Source organism: Podarcis raffonei, chromosome 3 (assembly GCF_027172205.1).
Source record: "Podarcis raffonei isolate rPodRaf1 chromosome 3, rPodRaf1.pri, whole genome shotgun sequence".
Classification (NCBI taxonomy): domain Eukaryota; kingdom Metazoa; phylum Chordata; class Lepidosauria; order Squamata; family Lacertidae; genus Podarcis; species Podarcis raffonei.
Window position 1 is genome coordinate 12,114,669 of NC_070604.1, and position 26,008 is coordinate 12,140,676.

The 26,008-nt window shown below is 43.3% G+C and overlaps 1 protein-coding gene across 1 annotated transcript in view; it reads right to left on the reverse strand.

The window, feature by feature from the left end:
* The window catches only part of PCSK2 (proprotein convertase subtilisin/kexin type 2), a 131,646-nt gene that overhangs the window by 27,178 nt on the left and 78,460 nt on the right, over positions 1–26,008 (reverse strand). The window contains exons 5-6 of the mRNA XM_053380569.1: positions 22,823–22,860; positions 3,505–3,581 (exon numbers count right to left, since the gene is read on the reverse strand). Of these exons, the coding sequence (XP_053236544.1) occupies positions 3,505–3,581; positions 22,823–22,860 (115 nt within the window). The remainder of the gene's footprint in view (positions 1–3,504; positions 3,582–22,822; positions 22,861–26,008) is intronic.

Below are 26,008 nucleotides of genomic sequence, written 5' to 3' on the forward strand. Positions count from 1 at the left end.
CCTGAGACCTCCGGGTATAGGGCTGTGTAGAAGTTGAAATAATAATAATAATAATAATAATAATAATAATAATAATAATAATGTGGTCAGCATTACTAAACTGCTTCCGGCACCTCTGGCACAACGAGTGCCAGAGTGCACGGAAACACTGTTGCCCTTCCCGCCGAAGCGCTACCTATTTATCTACTTTCACTGGTGTGCTTTCAAACTGCTAGGTTGGCAGGAACTGGGACAGAGCAACGGGATCTCACCCCGTCACACAGATTCAAACCGCTGACCTTCTGATCAGCAAGCCCAAGAGGCTCAGTGGTTTAGACCACAGCGCCACCTGCATCCCACAAGGGGGTCAGGGGCAGAACAAGTTAGACTGGTGAGATGCTTGCCCATCCTTTCCCTACACCTTTCTGATTCCACCTACCCAAGTGGGCAAGGGCTGGCTCAGCACCTGAATAGAAATTTGTTAGGAGCTCCATATGAGCAATTCTGTGCTTTGTACAGAAAAGGCAGGCTGTAAACAAAGGCTAGGATCGAAAGGACCATGCAGATCGTTCTGCATGCCCAAAGGGCCTTTTAGCCCGTGTTTCTCAAACAGCCTGAGGTAGCTTGCTTGGCGGAGTGGAACCACAACAACAGCCAGCCAGCAGTGGCATCGCTGCCTTTAACAGGAGGAGCGAGATGGTGGCAAATTTGGGACTGTGCCAGCACACCAGCAGAGCCAATCTCCCGCTGGCACACCTGCACAGTGCCCAGCCTTGCTGGAACCTTGCCATCCCCCTGTAAGTGGCAGTGATGCCCCAGCAGGTGAGCTGCTCCTGCAAACATGCCACATGTCCGCTGCATTTTGAAATGATCGAAACAGATTGCCATGTGACATGAGGAATCTGCTGTTATAATCCTGTGCTGGACACATGGTGGGTTGACGGGAAGTCGATAGAAATCCAAGAAGAATGTATTGTAATGTAATAAGTCTTACCTATTTATTTTTTCACTTTTTTGTCTTTATGGATAATTCTTCTGTATGCTTTTATTTCTTGTTTTGTTTAAACAAAACATTAATAAAAAAATTAAAAAATATTGAATCATGTGCTGCATCAATCCAGGGCTCATCCAGATTTGTCCTTGCCCACTGTTTTCCTTGGGAAAACCTATTTTTTACTGCTGAATTGGAGCAAATGACAATCAGGGGTTTTTGCAGATTGATGTTTGCTATGATTTATCACTAAAGAGCAGGTTTTCCTGGGGGAAACCATTCACACCTGTGCTTAGAAAATGTGGAACAAGAAAAAAAAACTACTTGGACCCATGCTTTCTATGCACGGGACAAGTGCAAGTCTTGATGAGCACCTACTCAGTAATGACATGCAGAAATCTAGTCCAAGCCGAAATCTGTCTCATTGGTAGATGAATATGAGCTTCTGAACTAAAATGGTAATCAGTAACTAAGCGTAAGTGCTGTGCTGTTCCAGACTTCTCTCCTAGACATCTAATTTGCTGAATTAGGGCATATAATAGAAATGCAGAAGCCCAATGATCTTTGAAGTCCCAGAGTTGTGCAACTCTTCACTAATTAATTACAGCACATTAGCTAAATGTCAGGTGTCATCTCATCTGCAAATATATGAAAACTTCCATGTTATCCTATGCTTCTGGCAGAAATGGCACAAGTACTAATGGGAATGTGCCGACACATCAGTCATTCTCAAGAGCAACTGCAGAAGGTGTGAATGTACATATGTACAAGGAATTGCAACGTGTCACCCTGGGAATGAACTGGGTTGGGAAATCTGTCACAAACATCTCCCTAAGATCACGAAATTCGGAGAAGTGGTGATTCTGAAGAATAGAGTTGGAGGATGGATGGCAGCTAACAGATTGAGGTTGAATCCTGACAAGACAGAAGTACTGTTTTTGGGGGACAGGAGGCGGGCAGGTGTGGAGGTTTCCCTGGTCCTGAATGGGGTAACTGTGCCCCTGAAGGACCAGGTGCGCAGCCTGGGAGTCATTTTGGACTCACAGCTGTCCATGGAGGCACAGGTCAAATCTGTGTCCAGGGCAGCTGTTTACCAGCTCCATCTGGTACGTAGGCTGAGACCCTATCTGCCTGCGGATTGCCTCGCCAGAGTGGTGCATGCTCTGGTTATCTCCCGCTTGGACTACTGCAATGCACTCTACGTGGGGCTGCCTTTGAAGGTGATCCAGAAACTACAACTGATCCAGAATGTGGCAGCTAGACTGGTGACTGGGAGCGGCCGCTGAGACCATATAACACCAGTCTTGAAAGACCTACATTGGCTCCCAGTATGTTTCCGAGCACAATTCCAAGTGTTGGTGCTGACCTTTAAAGCCCTAAACTGCCTCGGCCCACTATACCTGAAGGAGCGTCTCCACCCCCATCGTTCTACCCAGACACTGAGGTCCAGCACTGAGGGCCTTCTGGCGGTTCCCTCACTGCGAGAAGCCAAGTTACAGGGAACCAGGCAGAGGGCCTTCTCGGTAGTGGCGCCCTCCCTGTGGAATGCCCTCCCACCAGATGTCAAAGAGAACAACAACTACCAGACTTTTAGAAGACATCTGAAGGCAGCCCTGTTTAGGGAAGCTTTTAATGTTTGATGTATTACAGTATTTTAATATTTTTTTGGAAGCCGCCCAGAGTGGCTGGGGAAGCCCAGCCAGATGGGCGGGGTATAAATAATAAATTATTATTATTATTATTATTATAGTTGCATTTCAGTTTATGAACGAGGTCCGTTTGCATCAAAATGTGAGCAGAACCACAATTTCCCTTTCCTTACTTTGGACACAATCCATCCAAAGTGAGGCATTAAAAATAATTCCACTGAGAGAGTTGAGCATTTGCACAAACCTTTTGGCCAGAAATTAATGTGCCTATGTGCCTGAACAGCGCTTAACTTTGGCTGAGAGAAGCCTGGTTCTTCACTCCTTCTCTAAGACAGCAAAGGTCATTGTGCAGAAGAACTTTCATCATGCCAATAATGTCACATTAGACATGCGCTCTCCACATGGGTGCCCAATTGTGCAACCATTTCATGCGCTTGATCTTCCACCTCCTCCTTTTCTTTTTGGAAGGGAAGAATCGTGAGAACTGGGAGTTTGCTTGGAGCACCTTCATCACCATTTTGAAACTGCACTCGTTTAAGTCCAGTTGCCACAGCAACTGCAATCTTGAAAGAAAGAAATTGCTCCAAAAGTGCATTATTTTAAAATGTATTTTCCATAAAATACGCACGCCATCCAAAATACATACTTTTAGATACATTTTTTTAAAATTAAAAAACCAAGAATGATATGGCAAAATTTGGTGACTTGCACAAACCAAAGAATAATTACATTCTGATCAGCTTATTAGAATAGGGAGTGAAAATCAGGTTGTTTCATTTGAAGATGTGGACCAAGCAAACTGGCAAAATATTGAATTGGATCAGAGATGCTATGAGCAAAGTTTGTAAATTCCCAACAAGGAAAAGGATTAGATGTGCTTCTCACCTGTTAAACCAATCATCTGTATAGCGAGGGTACGGATAGGGGTCGTTGCTGCTGAAATCATAGCTGGCTTGAGCATTCTGGAAAACACAAAAAGTAGGACAAATAAGGATTAATAGACATATAGAGAAATTAAAGCGCATCAGCCATGTTTTATTCATTCATTCATTTATTTTATTTATTTATTTATTATCTATTCCTTTAAATTTATATCCCACACTTCCTTCAGACAAAAAAGGCCAGACTGCCAAACACATCTGTCAGGGGAAAATACAATTAATGTGTGTTTTTAAAAAAAATAAAATAAATAAAGATGTTAAAAACATATTTGAAACTGAAATTTCTGGAACAGCAATGGGATATCAGCTATGTGCAAGGCACAATGGTAAACAGCAACAACTGGGGGAAAGAAAGACATCTTACAAGTACAGGAAGAAACACTACAGACAGAACAATTGCCACACACAGGCAGAACAAAGATATAGTTTGAGTTCCTCACTTGTAGCTTTAATGTGTCAACATGAATAGAAGTTATTAATATTGCATGTGTTGTATAAAGGATTATTATTATGACTGGATGTACCTTTGAAGGTGACCTGGAAACTACAACTAATCCAGACTGTGGCAGCTAGACTGGTGACTGGGAGTGGCCGCCAAGACCATATAACACCAGTCCTGAAAGACCTACATTGGTTCCTGATATGTTTCCGAGCACAATTCAAAGTGTTGGTGCTGACCTTTAAAGCCCTAAATGGCCTTGGTCCAGTATACCTGAAGGAGCATCTCCACCCCCATTGTTCAGACCAGACACTGAGGTCCAGCTCCGAGGGCCTTCTGGCGGTTCCCTCTCTGCAAGAAGGGAGGTTACAGGGAACCAGGCAGAGGGCCTTCTCGGTGGTGGCGCCCGCCCTGTGGAACACTCTCCTATCAGATGTCAAGGAAATAAACAATTATCTGACTTTTAGAAGACACCTGAAGGCAGCCCTGTTTAGGGAATTTTTTAATGTTTGATGTTTTATCGTGTTTTTAATATTCTGTTGGGAGTCGCCCAGGGTGGCTGGGGAAACCTAGCCAGATGGGCAGGGTATAAATAAATTAGTAGTAGTAGTAGTAGTAGTAGTAGGTCCAGGGATCAATCTCCGCCATCTCTGTCTGAGATCCTGGATGGTTGCTGCTAGTCTGAGCAGACAATACTAATCTCAACGGACAAGCAGTCTGATCTGCTTTAAGGCAGCTTCCAATTAGACAGAAAAGATTAGACAGAAAGAATATCCTTCTGCTGTTTAAATATGTCTGAAGTGCAGACCAGAGTAGCTGTCTTTCAGACCTGCTGCCTTCTTTTGCCTGGGGCAGGGAAGGATGCCAATCTTTGCCTCCTCCCTTTGCACTGTTCTTGAGAAAGCGTGTTCTCCTTCATGGAGAGCACGTGTTGCGGTGGGGTCTGCCGAGCCACCCCTCTGTTACAAGACAGGGTCTCTAAAGATGGCCTGGGGCAGCGATTGGTTCGCTGGGTTGCTGGGGTAAAAGTTATGTTGCAATTTTGGTGGGAGGGGTAAAATGTTTAAATACTCTGCACGCAGCCTGGAGCTTTCTCTTTGCTGTGTGCAACGGATCACCCGCCCACCCGCCCTTGAGTAAGGGGTTGTTGCATTGACCTTGCTATGCCTGTCATGGGGTCGTCTGCCATTGGGGCAGGGTCCTGGTAGGAATTTTGTCCATCTGGCTGATTGGCTGGGCCATTTGGTTTTTGCCTACTGCGTAGCAAATCGTCACAACTTGTAAGGTTGCGGTTAGGCATTGGTTATAAATTGGTGGAGGAGGGGTTAGGATAGGCTGGGCCTGCCCCTCCATGGTTGCTGCGGAAAGGGAATTCCGTTAAAGGAATCCTGGGGCTTGCCATCTTTTTTTCCAATCCCTGGAATGGGACTAGGGCCGGCAAGCCTTCGGGGAGCATGCAGGTGAGAAGTGAGGGTCTGTGACTCAGCTCCAGTTCTCCCCGACTTGTTTTCCCACACTGGCTTTCGGTGGTGCCTGGAAGTCAGTTCTGTCCCCAGGCCGGGGGACAGATAGTCTTTTTTTTTTATATAAGATATTTATTAAAGTTTTCAATTTTTTTATACAAACAAAAAACAAACAAAAAGATTAAAAACAAAACAAAACATATAGTTCATAAAGTATACTTTTCAATAACAAATTTCTCTGACCTCCTCATACCTTGTATTCCATTTCAGGTTATTTGTTCAGCAAATCCTTAACTTAAAGCATTACAGCTTATAATATCACCTTATTTTCTATCCAAACCCCCTTTTTTTTCATCCATGTTCCTTTATATCATTACAGCTAGAAACCGCTCAATTTCAATCCAACATCATTCAGCATTCCTTAATTTTACAATATTTCTGTAAATAGTCCTTAAATTTTTTCCAATCTTCTTCTGCCAACTCTTCTCCCTGGTCACGGATTCTGCTCGTCATTTCTGCCAATCCCATACAGTCAATCAGTTTCATCTGCCATTCTTCCAGAGTGGGTAGATCTTGTGTCTTCCAATACTTTGCCATGAGTATTCTTGCTGCTGTTGTAGCATACATGAAAAAAGTTCTGTCCTTCTTTGGCACCACCTGGCTGGCCATGCCCAAGAGAAAGGCCTCTGGTTTCTTCAAGAAGGTATATTTAAATACCTTTTTCAATTCGTTATATATCATTTCCCAGAAAGCCTTAATCCTGGGGCACGTCCACCAAAGGTGAAAGAATGTACCTTCATCAGATAGTCTTAACCAATGCCTAAACAACCACTCACGGTTTTGTATTTAAATAAAGTTGTGGCCAAAATTTTGCCAAAAACCTGAAACAAAAATTAAGTGTGCGTTGTGAGTTATTTGGGGGGTGGCTTGGGGACCTCAACACACAAGCAACCTTGCCAAAAGAAGATCAGAGCTTCTCCTACCCTTTTATGAAAATATTGTGCCATGGTGTGACCAGTAAGCCCAGCTGCTTCTCCACTGTGGCAGTAATGACACAGACAAAACAAATGACCAAATGTGGATAATTAAATTTATACATTTGCTTTCTCCAGCGGGAGAAGTGTTTCTGAATAAAGAATTAAAAGAAACCCATGTATTATTCATAGGAAGGATTTGAGCAGATTTGAGAGGAAATTAAATCCAGCCTCTAATTCACAGAAATCTCTTTCTCTTAACAAATAACAGATTTTCACCAAATGCCAGACTCCTTGCCTAACACATCACCTCAGCTGTACCTCTTCCAAGATGTACCATTATTTCTGTCGATTATAAGAGCTCCCTTTGCATCACCCTCCACATTTGATGAGACCTATTGCAGTGGTGGGAAACCTGTGGCTACCCCAGATGTTGCTGGACCTCAACTCCCATCACTCCCAGCCAGCATGTCCAATGGTCTGAGATGATGGGGCAACATCTGGAGGATCTGGAATGGGGCAAGGGTAGGGTGGAACAGCAGCAAGGGGAGGGTTATGTGATTACACCGGCAGGAATATCAGACTGGCTTCACGAGTGTGCCTTCACAAGTGACCGCCCCCTTCCACCATATAGGTAAAGCCCAGTGACCCCAATGTCAAGAGGACAATGTTTTGGCATTTCCCACCACATCAGTCACTGCTATGGAGGGCCACAGGTTCCCTACCCATACTCTATGTTAAGCCTTTGAGATTTGCTTAAAACTGCACGCTCAACTTGGGACTTCTGAGTGTAAATAAACCTTCCAAGGATTTCACTGCATTTGATGCATTATTGCATAAATGTCTTCTGCTTGATCTGGATGTATGTCCTAAAATATCAAACCACTGGACTATATAGCCCCCAAACGCCTATTCCTGGACTTTGAAGATGCTCAAACTCAGGACGAAAGAGAGAAACATCACTTGGGAAGACAGGCGAATGAATGCCAGTGTACTGGAAGAAGCAAAGATCACCAGTGTCGAAGGAATGATTTTTCAACATCAACTTTGTTGGACTGGTCATATTGTTCAGATGCCTGATTATCATCTTCCAAAGCAACTACAGTCCTACCTTGGAGGTTGAACGGAATCCGTTCCGGAAGTCTCTTCGACTTCCAAAACATTTGAAAACCAAAGTGCAGCTTCTGATTGGTTGCAGGAAGCTCCAGCAGCCAATCAGAAGCCGCAGAAGCCCTGTCAGACATTCAGCTTCCAAAAATAGTTCACAAACCGGAACAGTCTATTCCAGGTTTGCAACGTTTGGAAGCCAAAACGTTTGAGAACAGTCTTTACCAAAGGTGTCATGGGCTTTGAAGACGCTCGAACTCAGGATAAAAGGGAGAAACGTCCTAAGAGGAAGACATACTTGGCAAACACTCATTGTGATCAACTCCCGCCAGGAAACCTATGTCCCCACTGTGGAAAGATGTGTGGATCCAGAACTAGCCTCCACAGTCACTTATGGACTCACTGTTAAAACCATGTTCATGGCTACTAGTGATCGCCAAAGAAGAAGATTTCTGGGATACTGCAACATGGTACCAACAGTCCATCAAGGCCTTCCATGGGCCCCACAAGAGATTGTGAACCCAGTGAAACAACAACAACAAATGGATATATGCAGGCCACACAAACAAACAAACACATTCTCCATGCCCAGAGCAGTTCCTCCACACTCTCTGACCCCTTCACAAAATTTAGACACAACCCCTACACCTCTGATAGGATGCTTAATTCTAGGTGGAGAAAAGGAGACAATGAGCTGGAATGGATGTGCTGATTAGGAATAGAAAGGTGGGAAAAGGAGATGTGTGAAAGTGGCAGTGCCTTTTGGGGGCACAAGGGAGGGCAGTGGCACCATAACACAAACATGGGTCCAAGGCGTGGATCCTCATCATGTTTGACAAGGCATGACTCCCAAGCCACCATTAAATAACAGCTGAGATTAGCTTCCATGGATTGCAAAGTAGAGACTGCCTATTCCTCGCTTGCCATGGTCACCATGGCACTTGGATTCATTCCAAGTTCATATTTTGTGTCACTGGCAATAATGGATCTGTGATTTTTATAGGCCACTCCACGGAGACAGATGTGATCTGCAATTTGATGGCGGCTTGGGAGAATGTCATGTAAAAATCATGCAAATGGTACAAGAAGATACATATTCTATTTTAGTTTTAGTTTTAACATATTTACAGTGGCACCTTGGTTCTCAAATGCCTTGGTACTCAAACAATTTGGAACCCAAACACTGCAAACCTGGAGGTAAGTGTTCCAGTTTGCGAACATTTTTCAGAAGTTGAATGTGTTCCATTTTGAGTGTTACACTTCCGTTTTGAGTCCTTCACTGAGGTCTGTCAGTTTTTGCAATTTATTTTGCATTTTTGTTTCTGCTGCTCTTTTTTGTGTGTGACTGTGTGGAAGCCAGTTCAGCTACTGATTGAGTGAGTGAGTGAGTGAGTGAGTGAGTGAGTGAGTGACTGCAGTACATTGTTGATTGCTTTCATTTTATGGAGCAATGGTCTCGTTAGATAGTAAAAATGTTAAATTGCTGTTTTAGGGGTTGTTTGTAAAAGTCTGGAATGGATTAATCCATTTTGCATTACTTTCTATGGGAAAGTGTGTCGAGATTGTTTGGACAGTGTTCTCAAGGACGAGATTGTTGGACAGTGTTCTCAAAGCTACCAGCATGAGTTTGACCAAACTGCGGGAGGCAGTGGAAGACAGGAGTGCCTGGCGTGCTCTGGTCCATGGGGTCACAAAGAGTCGGACACAACTAAACGACTAAACAACAACAACCACTGTGTGGCATCATAGTGACTTCTCCTCTGATTTCTGCATTCTTCCTTTTCCATGCCCTGTGGCAGCCACTTTGTGACTGGCTCCCACACCACTTTTTTAGAATTCGACATGTGCCCACCAGCCTCAAAAGTTAATTGATTCCAATTGGCATTTTGCGTTAAACACCAACGGTATAATAATATTGGAGCGGTAACTGTGGGAGGTGAGGGGGAAATCCTGGAGTTGGAAAGGCATCATCAACAACAACTGCTTGAGAACTTAATGGCATACTCATTCATCACCAACATTTTCAGAATCTTCCTGAAGTTAACAAGATTTGCAACCCTCGTTGCTTGTTTTTCACAAAACTCAAAATAAACTAAAAGACAAAAGCCGACTGCCAACCTCTGATTTTTAATGTGACCCTGACTAATCTGGAAACATGACTTTTCAGAATAGAAAGGAGGACGGAGGGTTAAAATGAAGGGGTTTATTGTTAAGTACTCGCTGTGAGATCTGCACTTATTCATTCTAATTGCAGAATGTTCTCCATGCCAATTTCTTTGCAAGCTGGTTCAGTTATGCAGGTTCCTTTCATGCCCCTCTAATCACCCTTGGGTCGTCCAAGCACAGGGCTGCCAATACTCTATGCATTTACTTAGGCTGTTAAAGTGCATACATGCTGTTTCCTGAAAGCTCAGAGCAGATCACTCCAGTGTTTCAACTGCCCTTACAAAAAAACAAAACCCTGTGCCCTTATCCGTCCCTGAAACCACCACCACCACCCTGCCAAAGCCACCTCCCCACAAAAGGTATGACCTGAAGGTACATGAGGCCACTGCTTTGCTAGCTGTTGTTGTTGTTTAGTCATTTAGTCGTGTCCGACTCTTCATGACCCTATGGACCAGAGCACGCCAGGCACTCCTGTCTTCCACTGCCTCCCGCAGTTTGGTCAAACTCATGCTGGTAGCTTTGAGAACACTGTCCCACCATCTCATCCTCTTTCGTCCCCTTCTCCTTGTGCCCTCAATCTTTCCCAACATCAGGGTCTTTTCCAGGGAGTCTTCTCTTCTCATGAGGTGGCCAAAGTATTAGAGCCTCAGCTTCAGGATCTGTCCTTCCAGTGAGCACTCAAGGCTGATTTCCTTCAGAATGGATAGGTTTGATCTTCTTGCAGTCCATGGGACTCTCAAGAGTCTCCTCCAGCACCATAATTCAAAAGCATCAATTCTTCGGCAGTCAGCCTTCTTTATGGTCCAGCTCTCACTTCCATACATCACTACTGGGAAAACCATAGCTTTAACTATACGGACCTTTGTTGGTAGCTGTAGGTCTGGTCAGTTCCTTGGATGAGTGACTGCCTGAAAATCATATGCTCACTGCTTAAGATAGATTCAGCGATGGAAGAAAGGCAGGATATAAATCAGGCGTGGGAAACATTGGGTCCTACAGAGGTTGGTGAACTCTGATTCCCCTCATTCCTGGCCACTGGCCATCCTTGGTAGGGCAAGTGGGACTTGTATTTCAGCAACATCCAGACCAAATGTTCCCCACATCTGATACAGATGTGAGAACAAAGTAAGAAATTCAAAGGAGAGCAGCAGCATGGTCCAGAACAGACATTCATTTAGCATTGTTTCCTTGCTATCGAGAGCACATTATCATTTCCATTTCTTCGACGAGATGCTGTCGGCAAGACTGCAGCCAACATTTTACCAGCAATTTACTGAATGTGTAAATTGATGGAATCCCTGCTATCATTAGCTGACTCAATAAGAGCTCCAGAATTACGTTAATCAGATACAGTGGTTTCTGCAACTGATTTGAGCATCATTCAGCTCCTCTTCTGGGGAAACGTGAAGAAAACTCATCCATCATATGGATAAGAAATGTGCAGATACTGCAGCGGCAGCAAAAACCCTATCAAAGTGACACATGTAGACTGAGGCCAGACTGTATGGTACCCACTCATGACTGGCCCTTTTATTTTAGCATATGCTGCGTCGATTTTGTATTGATGTTTTAATTGGTTTTCATAATGTGCACAGATGTGTGTGTTTTTCTGCCTGCCAACAGAAAACCCCCATCATTCAGCCCGGACACTGAGGTCCAGCTCCGAGGGCCTTCTGGCGGTTCCCTCACTGCAAGAAGTGAAGTTACAAGGAACCAGGCAGAGGGCCTTCTCCCATCAGATGTCAATGAAATAAACAACTATCTGACTTTTAGAAGACATCTGAAGGCAACCCTGTTTAGGGAAGTTTTTATTGTTTGATGTTTTATTGTGTTTTTAATATTCTGTTGGGAGCCGCTCAGAGTGGCTGGGAAAACCCAGCCAGATGGGAGGGGTATAAATAATAAATTATTATTATTATTATTATTATTATTATTATTATTATTATTATTATTATTATTTTATAAAGATTGCCAAAGGCTGGTTCACACCTATATGCTGCGGTGTATTTAGATTTCCTCAAATATAAATTTGGCTATCACAACACCTCCGTCAAATGCTGGGAAGGAATGAACATTTTCGTGTCTGCAGCTGGCAAATTAAGACCTGCTTGAGGAGGAGTGATGAAGCCCTAAGTAACATTTCTATACAGTACTGGTAATTGAAAGGGAACTATTAAAAGCCCTCAACCTTGAGACCTTTGTCAATCATTTTGCAAAAGAGTGTTGCATTCAGCTTCTTCAGATCTAAAAATGTCTCCATTCCCTCTCAGCAAGTGACAATCTGTTCCGCCAGAGATGGCTATTCAGATACAAAACATGCACAGGCCCCAGGTATCTCAGGTTGCTCTTACCGTATTTTTCCGTGTATAAGACGCCTCCTATTTTGGGGGACTCCAAATTAAGAAAACACCCCTTAGGACTACCCATGTATAAGATGTGCCCCGATTCTAAACCAATTTTTTTGGTAAAAAAAACCCCTAGTCTTATACATGGAAAAATACGGTACTTTCCTTGTGCTGAGAGTCTACATTCCTGGTCCTGCCTGTGCTGCTTCCTGAATCACTTGTTTTGATTGTCTGATTTGTATGTCAAGGAAATGTTTGTAACTCTACAGTGGTACCTTGGTTCTCAAACACCTTGGTTCCCAAACACCGAAAACTCATAAGTAAGTGTTTTCTAATGTTTTTTGGAAGCCAAATGTCTGATGTGGTTGTTGGCTATTATTTCTGTGGTGCCTGCAGCAATCAGAAGCTGCACCTTGGTTTCTGAACATTTCGGAAGTCAAACAGACTTCTGGAATGGATTAAGTTTGGCGCTTTTGTTTTTGCTATTTATTTTGCATTTTTGTTTTTGAGGCTTTTTCAGTTAATTTGTTTTTGTGACTGTGTGGAACCCAGTTCAGCTACTGATTGTGTGACTGCAGAAATGGATAAAAGCCCCCCATCCAAACAGTGACTATCATCAGTGCAGGTAAGAAAAAATAATAATTTTATTTTTATCATCTACAAAATTGTCTTATTTATTTTATAGTACAGTACATTGTTTATTGCTTTCATTTTATGGCTCAATGGTCTCGTTAGATAGTAAAATTCATGTTAAATTGCTGTTTTAGGGGTTTTTTTTAAAGTCTGGAACGGATTAATCCGTTTTGCATTACTTTCTATGGGAAAGTGTGCCTTGGTTTTGGAACCCTTTGGTTTTGGAACGGACTTCCGGAATGGATTAAGTTTGAAAACCAAGGTACCACTGTACCTGGTTTGAAAGCCTTTTTCCTTACTGTCATTTGAATTTGATTAGTGTACACACACACACACACACACACACACACACCATACCTGAATTGATAAATATATGACTTATTTCACACACAAAATGTTTAGAGTGGCAGTTTTAGCATAAAATATACCATACCATTATTTTTCTTTCACAAATCTTAACATGCAGGGCACAGAATGCCCACCTAGAAATATACTTTTCGCTTTCCCCCTTCCAGGATCTACAGAGAAATGAATGAAGCTTAAATTTCAGGGCCCTCGATCCCAGAGGAGCCCCAGAAGTGACTATAATCCACATTTCTTTTTTTTAAAAAAATGGGTCTAGTAGACTCAATTGGAGTTGCACAACTTGAAAACTATAAAGCATAGGAAATGTTTATGCACACTTTGACATGTGAGATAATCCAGTGCAGCAATTTTACAGTAATAATAATAATAATAATTTATTATTTATACCCCGCCCATCTGGCTGGGCCTCCCCAGCCACTCTGGGCGGCTTCCATAAAAACCAAAAATACAGTAAAATATCACACTTTAAAAACTTCCCTGAACAGGGCTGCCTTAAGATGTCTTCTGAATGTCAGGTAGTTGTTTATCGCTTTGACATCTGCTGGAAGGGCGTTCCACAGGGTGGGCGCCACTACCGAGAAGGCCCTCTGCCTGGTTCCCTGTAGCTTTGCTTCTCGCAATGAGGGAACCGCCAGAAGGCCCTCGGCGCTGGACCTCAGCGTCTGGGCAGAATGATGGGGGTGGAGACGCTCCTTCAGGTATACTGGACCGAGGCCGTTTAGGGCTTTAAAGGTCAGCACCAACACTTTGAATTGTGCTCGGAAACGTACTGGGAGCCAATGTAGGTCTTTCAAGACCGGTGTTATATGGTCTCGGCAGCCTCTCCCAGTCACCAGTCTGGCTGCCGCATTCTGGATTAGTTGTAGTTTCCGAGTCACCTTCAAAGGTAGCCCCACGTAGAGTGCATTGCAGTAGTCCAAGCGGGAGATAACCAGAGCATGCACCACTCTGGCGAGACAGTCTGCGGGCAGGTAGGGTCTCAGCCTGCATTCCAGATGGAGCTGGTAAACAGCTGCCCTGGACACAGATTTGACCTGTGCCTCCATGGACAGCTGTGAGTCCAAAATGACTCCCAGGCTGCGCACCTGGTCCTTCAGGGGCACAGTTACCCCATTCAGGACCAGGGAATCCTCCACACCTGCCCGCCTCCTGTCCCCCCAAAACAGTACTTCTGTCTTGTCAGGATTCAACCTCAATCTGTTAACCAAAATCTGAGGGGCAGTAGTTGTTGTTTTGTTTTAAAGTGTTGATCTGTCATGGAACAACCCCACTGAAAAAGATAACAGTGGTTACCATTACAGTTCAAGCTTCAGGCCCTCAAAAGTGTAAGTCTACCACTGCCCCCTTCTGTGCCCCCCTCCCCTGCTTTTTAAATCCTGGTGCTTGAATGCATGTGCTATTTTGCCTGCATTTGTGTCAGATGCTTTTCATACGAAGCTGTGGGAGTTTCCTCATCACTGGTTCTCCACTACTGGTATAAGTACAGTGGTACCTCGGGTTACATATGCTTCAGGTTACATACGCTTCAGGTTACAGACTCCGCTGACCCAGAAATAGTACCTCGGGTTAAGAACTTTGCTTCAGGATGAGAACAGAAATCGTGTGGCGGCAGCAGGAGGCCCCATTAGCTAAAGTGGTGCTTCAGGTTAAGAACAGTTTCAGGTTAAGAACAGACCTCCAGAACGAATTAAGTTCTTAATCCGAGGCACCACTGTACTCATGAACATAAAATAAGGAAGTTTATTGTGTGCCATGCAAATGTCAGTTCGCATTTCTTAGTGCAGAAAGTATTGATCTGATGTGTATCTTTCCTATTCTACTTAATTCAAGAGGGTTCTGGAAGCTTCTCTGTGTGAAAGAAACAAGCAGAAGGTTCATGATATTTGGGTTATTCCTTCAGAGAAGCTGAATACAGCTGGCTTAAACTGGTTCTCTTATCTCTTTTGTCAAGGTCATGCAGACTATAAAAATAGGCCAGAAGGAGCCTGGGTTTCACTTCCACTTTCTATCTCTTTTCCTACTGGTGTGGTGTTCTGTACGTAGTATGCTATAGTGTTATAAGTTATTGTAAGTTTAAGTTAAGTCTGCTGCAACTGGATTTCTTATGGACAGTGCCAATCCTGAATGTATTGGATTTGTCACCATTATGCTCATTTGCCTTCAGTAGCAGTAAAGTTCTGTAGGATGAAATATTAATTGCCTTTGGTTTATTTTGGGGGGAATCCTGCAACGTGTTTAAGTTTTTACTCTGCTAACTATATGTTGGAATCTGCTCTGGATCAATATTGAGTAGAATTTCAATGACAGTAAAATGGCAGCCAGACTATGAAATATCTCTTTGGAATATGCTAAAACATGCAAAACAAAACAAGAACCCCACTCAGAGTAGAGTATACTCTGGCTAAACTCTGGACTTAGTTATTCAGTTACTAGTTTAATTTACTGGTTGAAGGCTCCTGGTCCAGTCTCTATGTGAAGTAGAACTATGGGGATAAAAACTAATCAGCATGATTCCATTCATTGTCCTCTCCCAAATACTTCTCCCTCTCTTACATGTTTTTTTCCCCCTTCCACAATTTGTAAACACGAAATCCACAGCTGTTCTCCTCATATTCATCTTTTCAATAGACATCTCTCTCACATTGTGGTATAGCTTTATTATTCCTTCCAGAAGGTCTTTTATCCTGGAGAAGTTTTGCCTGGCAAAATTACCGGCTTTGTGTGTGTAGTCTGATCTGTGTAGCAAACTGTGGAATACATTATGCTTCGTATTTTAATTATCAGCTCAGAATGAAAGATCCTCTTGATGGAGAAAAATAATAATAATTCCTTGAAAGTCAAAGCTCTGTGGAGTTTCAGGCTCAGAGAAGAACATTACTTCTTATGTCAAACAAAGCCATCCCTCTGCTCCATCTTGGAGGAAACGTAGGATATAAATCTATCCAATTAATCAATAGATCTCTATTCTTACTTTGTAGAAAGGAGAACTTTAGATCTTTGAGCAAATTAAGGTGGTGTGTACTTTTCAGCATGCCCAGCAACCTTGCAAGTGAAGTTTTAAAAAACATAATAAGGAGGAGAAGGGGCAGAAGTTCTGGGGCCTAGTACAAACATCTTGGGGACTTACCCTCTAACCATGGTCCTAGGAATCCCTATTAGAAAACAAGTGTTATAACTAAAAACAATGAGGTTTTCTTTATTATCAAGAAAAATGTAATACTACAAGGAGAGTAACTATTATGATGATGCCAACGTAAGCATGCAGACCTTAAAAACCACCCGTACTCTGGCAGCAGTATTCCTTTCCAGCAGAAAATGGACACTGGCATTTAAACCTAACAGCCAAGTGACAAGTTAATGGCTTGATTTAAATATTAATGATCCAGATGCCACTGCAAAAGACCAATTTCTTTACCAACCTCTGAGGCATTGTGCTGGTCATTTTGTTACGTTCTTCAAAAACGTAAGAGGACAGAACAGAAGCCATCTGTCTAAGGCACCAGGTTGCAACTCTATAAGTCACGACGAGGTTTCAATGAAGTTATTATACAGGTTTGGATTCCGGGTTTATACATTTCCACCCCCACCCATACATACTTGTAGGAAAGTATGTAAGTTGGATAGAAATGAACAGATGGTTGGTTTGGTATAATTGCACTAATGGGGGTATAATATCTGCTTCAGAAATGAAACCTATGTGATAGCCAGAGTATCCTCAGCATCAGGGAACCAGCAGATTTGTCTCTAAGAGTCCTTAGGCACTGGGTAGGATGCATGGAGACTTGCTACTTAGGGTAACCTGAATTCAGTCAGGTGCTATTCTGGTCCTGAATTGCCTCTTAGTTCTTTCTCAGGCACTGTGAAATGGTTCCCATGGAATATGGAGGTGGCATCAAAGATCTTCAGGTTTCAGAGTTTCCTGTCTCTGAGCTGAGCAAGAAACTTTGAGCACTTCAGAAGTTTGAATGGTCATGACACATTCACCCTGAGGTCATCAGGCACTGAGAGTGTCAATGGCAAGATCAGGATATTTTGGGAGAAGTTCCTGAGATCTTCAACCACTGATGATTTCTTAGTTTCCTTTGTTATCTAGGAGCTGAATGCTGAGAACCTTTGGAAAAAGCTTCCTTGTTTGAATAAAAGAGTATCATGTAAATAACACACCACAGCTTGTCTACAGCAGACCAAACAGCCTGTTAAAATGTGTAAAGGTAAAGGGACCCCTGACCGTTAGGTCCAGTTTCGGACGACTCTGGGGTTGCAGCGCTCATCTCGCTTTACTGGCTGAGGGAGCCAGTGTACAGCTTCCAGGTCATGTGGCCAGCATGACTAAGCCACTTCTGGCGAACCAGAGCAGCGCATGGAAACGCCGTTTACCTTCCCGCCGGAGTGGTACCTATTTATCTACTTGCACTTTGACGTGCTTTCGAACTGCTAGGTTTACAGGAGCAGGGACCGAGCACCTAGACTTTGTCACACTTTCTGTGGTTTCCTATCCCTGGACTTCAGACACCTCTTCCTCTCCTCTCCTCTTTCCTCCCAATCAGTCCATCCTCCCTGGACTATCTCCACTTTACACAAGCAACAGTGAAAAGCCCTTTGACATCCGAGTTGAGATGCATCTACTGCCACCCAATAAACGGAAAGCCAAAAGTCTTTCCCAACAGCTAGGCGTCTCTCCTTGCTGGATGGAAAATGCCAAAGAAAGAGAACAATAAGAACTTCTGCTCTCCTTCAGTTCTGGAATGGTGGTTGCGCGACAGCAGCTGCATCCATGTGTGGTTGCTGTTGCCTTATATGAAGGGTAGCCAACTGTCGTGGAAGAAAGCTAAGAGTTAGGGGATTGGTGGTGGGATAACCATGAGTGGTCAGAGGGAGAAGAAGAAGCCAACTGGGAGGAGCAGGTGTCAGAAGCTGAAGAGCTAACAGGGTTTAGTCTGAGGCAGAGGAAAGTCCAGAATTAGAGGCAGAAACGGAGGTTTGGGGGTGGGGGCAAGAGACAGAGATGAGGCAGGTTGCTGAAGAAGCCAGGGGGTTTCCCTGTCCTGCTGTGATCAGCTCCCCCCCACCCCGTCTCCCAGAAACTGCAGAGGTATGGAGAGGGCAGAGCAAATGCAGGCAAGATGAAGGAGCCTCATATTGCTTGGAAAGGAACTGGGGAAGGAGAAGACTTACAGAGCTGTGGGAAGGCAGAGGACTTCAGTCCTCACAACTGTCTCATTGGGGCAAGATCTACCGGGAAGAGTTGTTGTGCTCACTAGGCCTAAGCTGTTTGTTTCTTTGAATAGAGTCGATTTCACTGACACCTTGCGAGTTCATGCTGATCTGCTCCTGATACCAACATATGCTCTCCATGTGTTGTCAATTCCATTCCTGGCCATTTGCCATGCTAACTGGGGCTGGCTGGAGCCTACCACTCCATAGAGCAATCCCTGCCTTACACCAAATTGTAGATCACCACACTGGCAACACCTGCCTTCACCAAGCGAGGTTTTAGGTCCATCTAGCGCCATAATGTCTAGTTTCACGACAGCAACATTGCCACATATAGGGGTCCTTCCCATCTGCCTGAGATATTTTGACCAGACATCTCAGGGACTTGAGCCAGAACTTTCAACATGGGAAACATGCCTTTGACCACTGAGTTATGCTTTCCTAGAGTTAGAATATATCCCAGTGGCTACTGAATGCCCTCAGTCACTGGTACCTGTTGTAAGAACTCCATTCTATGAATCTCCTGAGTATAATTAAAAGCCATCTTTACATTACTACATTCTCCTCTCATCTTTATTTAGAACAACCTATTATACATCTCATCACACCTCCGGTGTTGCTAGAGGGAATTCAAAAGGGCAATTCTAAATGTCACCCATCCTGCACAATATTTCACCAGCTCTATTTCCAATTTTCTTCTCTTGGCTGTGTGTGCCTTTTCTTCCCACTCAACAGAAGGTTTCTCATGGGGCGACTTCGGAGCTGTGTTAAATCATGGCAAGCATGACTCCATCTATCCTCAGCCTGACTCATTGCAGCAGAGAGCCCTACTGTGCAGCTGACATCAAGTTTGGGAGGCTTATATATGGGAATTCATAAACTTTGCAAACTGCTGGACCATCTATCATAGACGAGAGGATAGCCTAATCATGACAGACCATCTCCCTTTCATAGGTACGTTTCTTATCTATTCCATATATTCTGATCGCTTGCCAATCAGAAGGTTGGCGGTTCGAATCCCTGTGATGGAGCAAGCTCCTGTTGCTCTGTCCTAGCTCCTGCCAACCTAACAGTTCAAAAGCACACCAGTGCACGTAGAGAAATAGGTACTGCTGTGGTGGGAAGGTAAATGGCGTTTCCATGCACTCTGGCTTCTGTCACAGTGTCATGCTGGCCACATGACCCGGAAAGCTGTCTGTGGACAAATGCTGGCTCCCTCGGCCTGAAAGCGAGATGAGTGGAGCAACCCCATAGTCACCTTTCACTAGACTTAGCTGTCCAGGGGTCCTTTACCTTTTTACCTATCCCATTTACCCTTGGCTTACATTTTACTTCTTCAGCTAAAGTTAGACACAACCTCCAGTCTCCTCAAGCCCAGCCCACGGTATAATATTTCCTTCCCTAATGTGAAAACATCTTGAAATTGCTCCTATGCAACAGGCGTTTATTCTGCAAGTATGTATGCAATGAACTGTTGGCATAGTTGGCATAGTTCTCTGCTGTATTCCAGTCCACATATGACTCCACATATAAAATCAAAACAATCACCCTCTTCAAAGCCTATATACTACTCTGCTCCTCCAATCTCTTCCCTGGCATCAATCTAAAGCAATCAGACTTCGCTCGGTATACCTCTGCTCTTGCCTGCAATTACTCAGACTCCAACACTGTTTTGAAGGACTCTTTTGTGATGTCCGTATGCCTTAATTTCCTGAAGTAAACAAAAGCCCTGCATCCCTCTGGGATGAATCCATCTCTAGACGCCTCGTTCATTGTGTGCTTGGTCTGAAGCCTAGCGATGAAAGCAGAATGACACAGAATGACTCTTTTTTGCTTTGCTCCCCCCTCCCTTTTAGCTCAAAAGGCTTTGGAACGGGTTGTTATGTGCCTCAGTCTTGTTATCAATGTTATCAGGGCATTCACACTGTAAAACCTATCGAGCCAAGAAGGTCTTGCTTGATATTTTATGCAAGAAGAAATGGTCCTGTTGCACCTCAGCTAATAATTTAGGAGAATGAAAAATGGACCGTCCTGTATCGTAAGTGCATTTGAATTCCCTCCCCCCCATAAATATCTATATGCCATTTTAATATTTTATTTTATTTTTAATTGCCAGAAGATTGCCAACTGACAAGAAGGTGTTGGTCTGGGGTGCTCTTGTATTTTTAACAGAAGCTTAATTTGAGGAAATCAACTTTTCATGTATGAGAGCATGATGACTTGTAACATCTGTAGACTTAGCATCTGTTGGCAACTTTACCCATATTCATTTTTTGATGCACAATTTCATTCACTTTCTGCGATTATATCTGCAGCTATTTTGTGCATGCCATGGATTCATTAATACCTTCTTCTACCAAAAAGGCTTCCAGAGCAGATGGGGAAAGGCTTGTGGCCACCCAAATGTTGTTGGACTACAGCTCCCATCATCCCTCACCATAGTCCACGCTGGCTGAGACTGGTGGGAACTGGAATCCTAAAAATATCTGGAGGACCACAAGCTCCCCACCCCATATTAGATCAATAACCAATCTCTGCTCACAGGCTTGCAATCTAAAAGACACGACCTCCCCCGACACTAAAAAAAAATATGATGGTGGAATTGTTGCATACTGTAAACTTGTTTCAACAGAAAGGGTATCTCTGCTGAGTCTCACATAGGCCTAATGATAGCAAATATGAAGAAGCAGAAACTGATAGTGATAGCTCAGAAAATTATATAGATGTAATTCCATGTAGTAGTCATAGAGTCTTAAAGCATAGAGCATAGAATTTCAGAGCTAGAAGGGGCACTGCTGGTTACCTAGTATAACTCCCTGCAATACAGAAATAACCACATCCAAAATAAGCTGTTTACCTAATTCCACCCCTCTTTTTCTCAGCTCTTTTTATGGAAATGAATGCCTTATGTCGCCTTGAAAATGGAGGACAATAATTTTCAGAATGCATTTTTTTTTTAACTGTACTACTGGTGGTTTCTTTTGTTTCTTTTGAGGGGGGAGCTGCTTCTCAAAAGCTGGGAAAACCAATGAGATGCTGAATTCCTTCCAGTTCAGCAGCTTGAGGCTCCATTTATAACAAAAGCTATTAAAAAGTGAATTCAATATGGTGACAAATCTGAGCCCCAGTTAAGAGGACAGAAAAAGACCCACCAATTATGGCAATAGAGTAAAATATGTAAAGGAACTCTGGACGGTTAAGTCCAGTCCAAAGTGACTATGGGGTTGCGGTGCTCATGTCGCTTTCAGGCCAAGGGAGCCAGTGTTTGTTCACAGACATCTTTCCAGGTTGTGTGGCCAGCATGACTAAACTGCTTCTGGCGCAACAGGACACCGTGATGGAAACAAGAGCGCAAGGAAACACCATATACCTTCCCGCCGCAGACGTACCTATTTATCTACTTGCACTGGTATGCTTTCGAACTGATAGGTTGGCAGGAGCTGGGAAAGAGCAACAGGGAGCTCACCCCGTCATGGGGATTCAAACCGCCAACCTTCTGATCGGCAAGCCCAAGAGGCTCAGTGGTTTAGACCACAGCGTCACCCACAACAGGAGGAAGCCTCCTAGGCAAAGAAGGCTCTGAATCCTTCTTCCTTCTCTTGTAACAATGGCAGTGTTCTCTAGAGGCATAAATTTATCTTGTTCTTGCATAGAGAGTTGTAATCTCAGTGTACCACTCAGGACTTGATTGTCCTCATATCCAGAAATGGTCATGTTCTTATTCTGTAAGTCATCTCGGCCCTCCAGATGTTTTTGAGACTACAATTCCCATCATCCCTGACCACTGGTCCTGCTAGCTAGGGATCATGGGAGTTGTGGTCCCAAAACATCTGGAGGGCCGAAGTTGAGGAAGCCTGCTGTAAGTCTTTATGTTCATCTATTCATTCACCCAAAGTGATTCCTAAAACTGCTCTGAGGTTTGGTTATAGCCAAGTGGTATATAAATATTGAGGAATAAATAAATAATAATAAACCCATGTAACAGGAAGACTACTATATATTATTTTCCAAATTGGGACATGATCAATTATTTCCATGTTCTTTATTTTCATGAGCTTTTACCATCACCGCAGGTCCATTGAGGACACGGGTCTTTGGCTCCCCAGGACCCTCATCAATTTTCCAGGTTTCTTTCAGATTCCTCACATTTTGAAATTATTCTTCTACCATAGCTTTCCAGTCTTCCTCCACTCTCCTTATTTCTTCCCATTCATATCACACATTTTGGGGGACTATCACACTTGCAACCACATCTTGAAAGCTGAATTAGGAAATAGTTGTGGATGACACAATTTCTAATGTCGAGAATGAAAGCTTGTTTAGAGCTTGGCAACAACATAATTTCCCCTGCCTACATATGTCACTGTTTTGTTCCGTGCATCAGAAGGTCACAGAGGTGAATTTATCCATAACCGCCATGGACTTTTACTTGCTTTATGTCCCAGTCTTATTCATCAGCTACATCAACAGCATATTTATGTGGCAAACATGCCCAGTGGGTAAATATCTCCTCTAAAAAGAATGCCCAGAACAACATAGAACATTGTGTACTCACGTAGTTTGAAGCCAGATCTGGATGAAGGTAATCAATGCCTGCCAAATAGATAAATAAAAGATGGCAGATAAAATACAATCAGCACATTACAAATGAAAATAGCAAAAAAAAGTTTTGGATAGCCACAGAATTAAATTGCTCTGCATATAAGCATGCTGCAAGGAATAAGATAAGTGCATACTTTTAATCCTTTCTTATTTAGACTACTATTAAATGTTACACGTGCGGTTGCACGAATTCAGAAATACCTTTGGGATCTGAGACAGAGGTTAGGGCTGTAAGAGCTACAGATTAGATTTACCAGTGGCCGTAACAACCTCTCAAAGGGGCATGTTGACAAGCCACAAACAATTCCACCAAAGCTGTGGGTAATATAATGAATTGAAAAAGATGTTTAAAATAACGTTTGAAAAACAAAACCCAGAAGCTTACCTTTTGGGAATTTTAGGGACAGAACTACCCAAACTGTATAGAAATTTATTCATGTATGCGACTGCAGTGGCAAGAATGTTACTTGCCCCAAAATGGAAAGAAGAAGAACGTTGGCAGGATTATTGTAATAGCCTGCAGTTTTATAAGAGTATATATTTAAAGTAGATGAACAAGTGAGTAAATTAAGTTAATTTGGAATATGCAGAAATATATATATATATATATATATATATATATATATATATATATATATAAGGTAAAGGTACCCCTGCCCGTATGGGCCAGTCTTGCCAGACTCTAGGGTTGTGCGCTCATCTCACTCTATAGGCCGGGAGCCAGCGCTGTCCGCAGACACTTCCGGGTCACGTGGCCAGCGTGACATCGCTGCTCTGGCGAGCCAGCGCAGCACACGGAACGCCGTTTACCTTCCCGCTGGTAAGCGGTCCCTATTTATCTACTTGCACCCGGAGGTGATTTCGAACTGCTAGGTTGGCAGGCGCTGGGACCGAACGACGGGAGCGCACCCCGCCGCGGGGATTCGAACCACCGACCATGCAATCGGCAAGTCCTAGGCGCTGAGGTTTTACCCACAGCGCCACCTGCGTCCATATATATATATATATAATAAGGAACCGCAGAAAGAGGGGGAAGGAAATCAAGTTTTGAAATGTTAAAATGATTGTAAAATTATTGAAATGTATAAAACTGAAATGTATAAATCATGAAGAAGGAGGAGGAGGAGGAGGAGGAGGAGGAGGAGGAGGAGGAGGAGGAGGAGCAGCAGCCATGGGTTATAGAATATATAGTAGATGAGTTTGCAGAAAGCCTAAATTTGAAAGCTTCACACTAAAGTCATCATGTATCTGATGTATCATCATGTATCTCCCATGGCCACATCTTGATTCCAGCAGCCACACTATTGCCATTAATTGCCCCTGTTGCTTTTCCAGAACCATTTCCAGAACCCACATCCATTTCACCCTTTCTTATTCCCTCATCTCATATCTTCCAACATTCCTCATGCATGCACAACGAGATTTATCTAGAACTCGTGTTCCACTGAACTTACATGTATAATGTTTGATGTTTTATTTTATATGTGTTGGAAGCCTTTGGTTCATTAATGATGTCTCGTTTAATGATGCTCATCATTTAGTGGGGTGGGTAGAGGTTGCCTTTATTAATGTTTCTGGGTGAGCATTTTAGGTTGCATTGTTCACAGTTTTATTTCCCCCCCCCCCGGTTTTATGTTTCTTACATGCATTGCATTTTACATTCTCAAGTCACTTTGAGACTCTATTGTATAAAGCGAGTGCTTATTACAATGAATAATAATCATAATTCCCCACATTTCTGCATCACTTGATGAATTTATAAAGAATAATTGGTCAGCATTTTCACACATATTTCTCCCAATAAGCATATATTTGCAAGCTGTTCCCCTAAGTTAAAGCATTTTTCAGTTCTTTTGCTGCGAATATATGTATTTTTTTGCAAACTTTCAGTTAATATTCTCATTTTTGTGCACATTATTTGGCTGCAGAGGAGCATCCAAAAAAAATAAATAAATCAGAGAAGCGTGAATTTTGAAGGATAGCTATGTTTTGCTTCCTATATTGCTTTGGTAAGCATGAATTAGATAGTTTTCCATTACAATGTAAACCAAACTAAAAAGAATTCTGCTATGCACCCCTCAGCAGTAACAGATGGCATGGTAGGGTGGAAAAACTCACCTTACCTCCCAAGAGCTGACTTGCTGCTGCCTACCAGGAGGGAGAGGGACAAGGTGGCATAGTGTACCGGTAAATGCACCAGCAGAGGCAATCCGGTGTTCTTGCCAGTGTGTTTGCACTGCACATACCTCCCTGCCACCTCACCCCTTCCCCTGTCCTTCCTGGTATGCAGCAGTGATCAGGAGGTAAGTTGTGCACTGCCGCCACACCATATAGGAATTCACCAAAATTGAATTCCTCAAGTGTTCTTATTTTTAAAGCCCTAAATGACCTCAGCCCAGTATAGCTGAAGGAAAGTCTCCACCCCCATCGTTCAGCCCAGACACTGAGGTCTGGCTCCGAGGGCCTTCTGGCGGTTCCCTCACTGCGAGAAGCAAGGTTACAGGGAACCAGGCAGAGGGCCTTCTTGGTAGCGGTGCCCGCCCTGTGGAACGCCCTCCCATCAGATGTCAAGGAAATAAACAAGTATCTGACTTTTAGAAGACATTAGGGAAGTTTTTAATGTTTGGTGTTTTTAATATTCTGTTGGGAGCTGCCCAGAGTGGCTGGGGAAACCCAGCCGGATGAGTGGGGCATAAATAATAAGTTGTTGTTGTTGTTCTTTTGGGGGAAGAGGGAGTTTCTATCAGCAATGTACTACAGAAATCATGTTTCACATCTGAAACAAACAGAATTTAAAAGCTTGCTAGAGCCATGCCCAGGATTTTCTTGCATCAGTGAAATTGGTTTAAATCTATGGTTTGATTATTAGATTGTATGAAATATGACTCCTATTTCAGATTCTGCTTGCTCCCTCCAGTTAGCCAGGTCACATACATACCACTTCTGTGCTCAGTCACTGTGAAACGTGACAAGTCACTCTGTGGGCCCAAGTAAAATAAGCCAGGGAGCTACAAGGCATGTGCAAATGGATGGGGTGATGGCCAGACAAAAGGAGCATCATTTCCCCTGTGGTGTATCTCTATTAACAATGATAGGTCCCTGTGGATCTGTTCCAGCACAGTTACAGGGTTGATTATTT